This window comes from Eimeria tenella, genomic scaffold (assembly GCF_000499545.2).
Source record: "Eimeria tenella Houghton genomic scaffold, Eth_scaff312, whole genome shotgun sequence".
Taxonomy (NCBI): Eukaryota; Apicomplexa; class Conoidasida; order Eucoccidiorida; family Eimeriidae; genus Eimeria; species Eimeria tenella.
The window spans coordinates 1973-5368 of record NW_013544286.1 but is presented as its reverse complement, the minus strand read 5'-3'; the positions used below and the strand labels follow the sequence as shown (position 1 = coordinate 5368).

The window sequence follows — 3396 nt, the reverse complement described above, 5'->3', positions numbered from 1 at the left end:
TAGTCAATTATTAAGCATATTCGAGTGAGGTGTGCATGCAGGCGCGCAGTGGTGAGACACCGGAGCGACCGGACGCCTGCTGCTGCTGCTGCTGCCGCTGCTGCTGCTGCTGCTGCTGCTGTGCAGCAGCAGCGGCAGCAGCAACAAAGGAAAAATGGTAGAAAATGGAAACTAAAGAGAAGTAAAAGGAGACAGTTAGGGAGACACTTAGGGTAAAGACAGTGGCAGCAGCAACAGCAGCAACAGCAGCAGCAGCAGCACCAGCAGCAGCACAGCAGCAGCAGCAGTCACAGCAGCAGCAGCAACAGCAAACAGAAATCGTAGGGAGCAAAGAAAACAAAAGAGACAGAGACACAGAGACAAAACAAGGGAGAGACAAAATAAAAAACAAAACAAAAGCAAAAGGAGACAAAAGGTTTAAAAGAATAAAAAGAGACAAAAAGAATAAAGTAATAAAAAGCAAAAGGAGACAAAAAGAAATAATAAGACAAAAGGAGATAAGGATTTTCAAAAGGAGACAAAAGAGGCAAAATGAAAAATAAAAGAAAAAAGAAATACTAGAGTGGAGGAGAGAGCAACGGAGAAAAGAAACAAAAAAGAAAAAGATATAAAACAATAAAGGTAAATTGAAAAAATAAAAATAAAAATAAAAATAAATAAATATAAAAGGAGACAGACAGAAGGAGACAGACAAAGGAGGAGACAGAAGAAAAAGAAGAGACAAAAGAGAGAGATTCGCCAGCAGCAACAGCAGCAGCAGCAGCAACAGCAGCAGCAGCAGCAGCTGCAGCAAAGGAGATAAATCAGAAGAGCGAAACAGACAAAAGGAGACACAAAAGGATTTTCTGTTTTGTCTCCGTCTTTTTTCTTTTTGATTAAGTAAAAGGTGACAATAAAAAAAGAAAAAGGGACAAAAGAGAAGCAGCAGCAAAACAAAGAGAAGTCCCCTCCACTATAGTGATCCAGAGCAGCAGCAGCAGCAGCAGCAGCAATAGTAATAGAGGCAAAAGCAGCAGCATCAGAAGCAGCAGCAGCAGCAGCAGCAGCAACAGCAACAAGAGCAGCAGCAGCAGCGAAAGGGGCTGTAAAGAAGCAACGGAGACACAATAAACAAAAACTTAGAAGAGACCAGCAGCAGCAGCAGCAGCAAAGGGGACAACCAGCAGCAGCAAAAGAGACAAACAGCAGCAGCAGAAGGGACAAACAGCAGCAGCAAAAGGGACAAACAGCAGCGGCAAAAAGAGACAAACAGCAGCAGCAAAAAGGACAAACAGCAGCAGCAAAAGGGACAGAGAGCAGCAGCAAAAGAGACAAACCGCTGCGGCAAAAAGAGACAAACAGCAGCAGCAAAAAGGACAAACAGCAGCAGCAAAAGGGACAAAGAGCAGCAGCAAAAGGGACAAACAGCAGCAGCAAGAGGAACAAACGGCAGCAGCAAAAGGGACAAACAGCAGCAGCAAAAGGGACAAACAGCAGCAGCAAAAGGAGACAAGAAGCGGCCCCATGGCAGAAGAGACAAGCGGGGTGGGCCTAGCCCGCTTCTGGGCCTTTTGTCCTGCCCTTGATTTAATCAGCTTGCTGCAGCAGCAGCAGCAGCAGCAGCAGCAGCAGCCGCAAGAGCAGCAGCAGGAGCAGCAGCAGAGCCTTGTTCAGCAGCAGCAGCAGCAGGACGAACAGAAACAAGGGCAACAACAGGAGCAGCAGCAGCAGGAGAAGCAGCAGGAACAGCAGCAAGAGCAGCAGCAGCAGCAGCAGCAGCAACTGGAGTCGGAGAGACTGCAGCAAGCGGATGGAGGCCAGGAGCCGGCGCACCAGCCGCTGCAGCAGCAGCAGCAGGATGGCGCAGCAGCAGCAAAAGCATCCGAAGGTGAAACAAACGAGGGATTTATTTCCGATTAAACATTTATCTAAAAATAAAAAAATTATTATTTCAAGGAGACACAAAAAGATATATTTGCTGCTGCAGTTCCTTCTTTATTAGCCAATGCTGCTGCGCTGCCTCTCGCTGCTTTCTCGTTGCTGCTGTTGCTGCTGCTGAATCTTCTGCTGCTCCAGCTGCTGCCGTTACTGCCACTGGTGTTGCTGCAGCGGCTGCTGCTGCTGCTGCTGCTGCTGTTACTGCTGCTGCTGTTACTGCGGCTGCTGCTGCTGCTGCTTCTTCTACTGCTGCTACTGGTGGCACTCCTGCTGCTGCTGCTGTTGCCGTTGCTGCCACTGTTACTGCAGCTGCTGCTCGTGCTGCTGCTGCTGTTGCTGCTGCTGGTGCTGAGATTGTTTTTACGATTTGAAGTATTTGTAATTAGCAATAATAATAATTGTAAATCTTCTTTCTAAATAATTATAATTATCACAATAAAAAAGATTATTTTTATGTTTTTTATTATATTTATTTTTTATTTAAAACTGCAGCAGCACTTTTATTACTTTTCTTTGCTTTGCTTTTTAATGCTTTTTTGTTTTTTAAGTCATTGCTTGTTTGTTTTTTCATTTTTAAATATTTTACTTTTATTCTTTTAATTTTATTTTTAAATTTTGTTTTTTAATTTTATTTTTAATTTTATTTAATTTTATTTTTAAATTAATTTATTTTCAGATTTGCTGACGGTGCTGCTGCTGGGCGTCTCGGATGTACACCATATTTTGAAGACGACGCAGCAAAGGGCAGCAGCAGCAGCAGCAGCAGCAGCAGGTGGCGCTGCTGCTGCTGCTGCTGCAGCTAAAGGCGGCGCGCAGCAACAGGCGAGAGGAGAGCCTAAAGTGAGGAAAACAAAGAGACAAAACGACACAAACACAGACAGTTTAGCAGCAGCAGCAGCAGCAGCAGCAGCAAAAGAGATGCAGCAGCAGCAGCAAGAGAGAAGCAGCAGCAGCAGCTGAAACAGCAAACACAGAAATAAAAGAAGACACTCGAACAGCAGCAGCAAAGGAAAGACAGCAGAAGAGAGACAGATGTCTCTCTTTTATTTTGTCTCCAATTTCTTTTTTGTCTTTTGTCTCTTTTTCTTTTATTTTCTTTTTTTATTTTATTTTTTAATTTTTTTAATTTTCTTTTTTTAATTTTAAACCCCACAGGTGCGGTTTGTGGTGTCTGAGGAGACACCTGAAGCAGCTGCTCGTTTGCTGCTGCTGCTGCACATTCTTACAGACGAAACATTGCCTCTTAGAGGTCAGCTGCTGCTGCTGCTGCTGCTGCTGCTGTTGGTGATACTGGAGTTGCCGCTGCTGCTGTTGTTGTTGTTGCTGCTGCCTGGTCGGCATTGCCGCTTGCTGCTGCCGCTGCTGCTGCTGCTGCCTCTTCGGCACTGCCAGTTGCTGCTGCTGCTGCTGCTGCTACTGCTGCCGCTTAGGCATGCTGCTTGCTGCTGCTGCTGCTGCTGCTGCTGCTGCTGCTGCAGA

The 3396-nt window shown here is 45.5% G+C and overlaps 1 protein-coding gene across 1 annotated transcript; it reads left to right on the top strand.

The window, feature by feature from the left end:
* Positions 1–1503: 1503 nt before the first annotated feature.
* On the top strand, positions 1504–2877 carry ETH_00007560 (uncharacterized protein; the record flags this gene model as incomplete). The annotated part of the gene is made up of 2 exons (XM_013379442.1): positions 1504–1867; positions 2594–2877. 2 exons carry the CDS (start codon positions 1504–1506, stop codon positions 2875–2877), a joined length of 648 nt encoding a protein of 215 aa, XP_013234896.1.
* Positions 2878–3396: the final 519 nt, after the last annotated feature.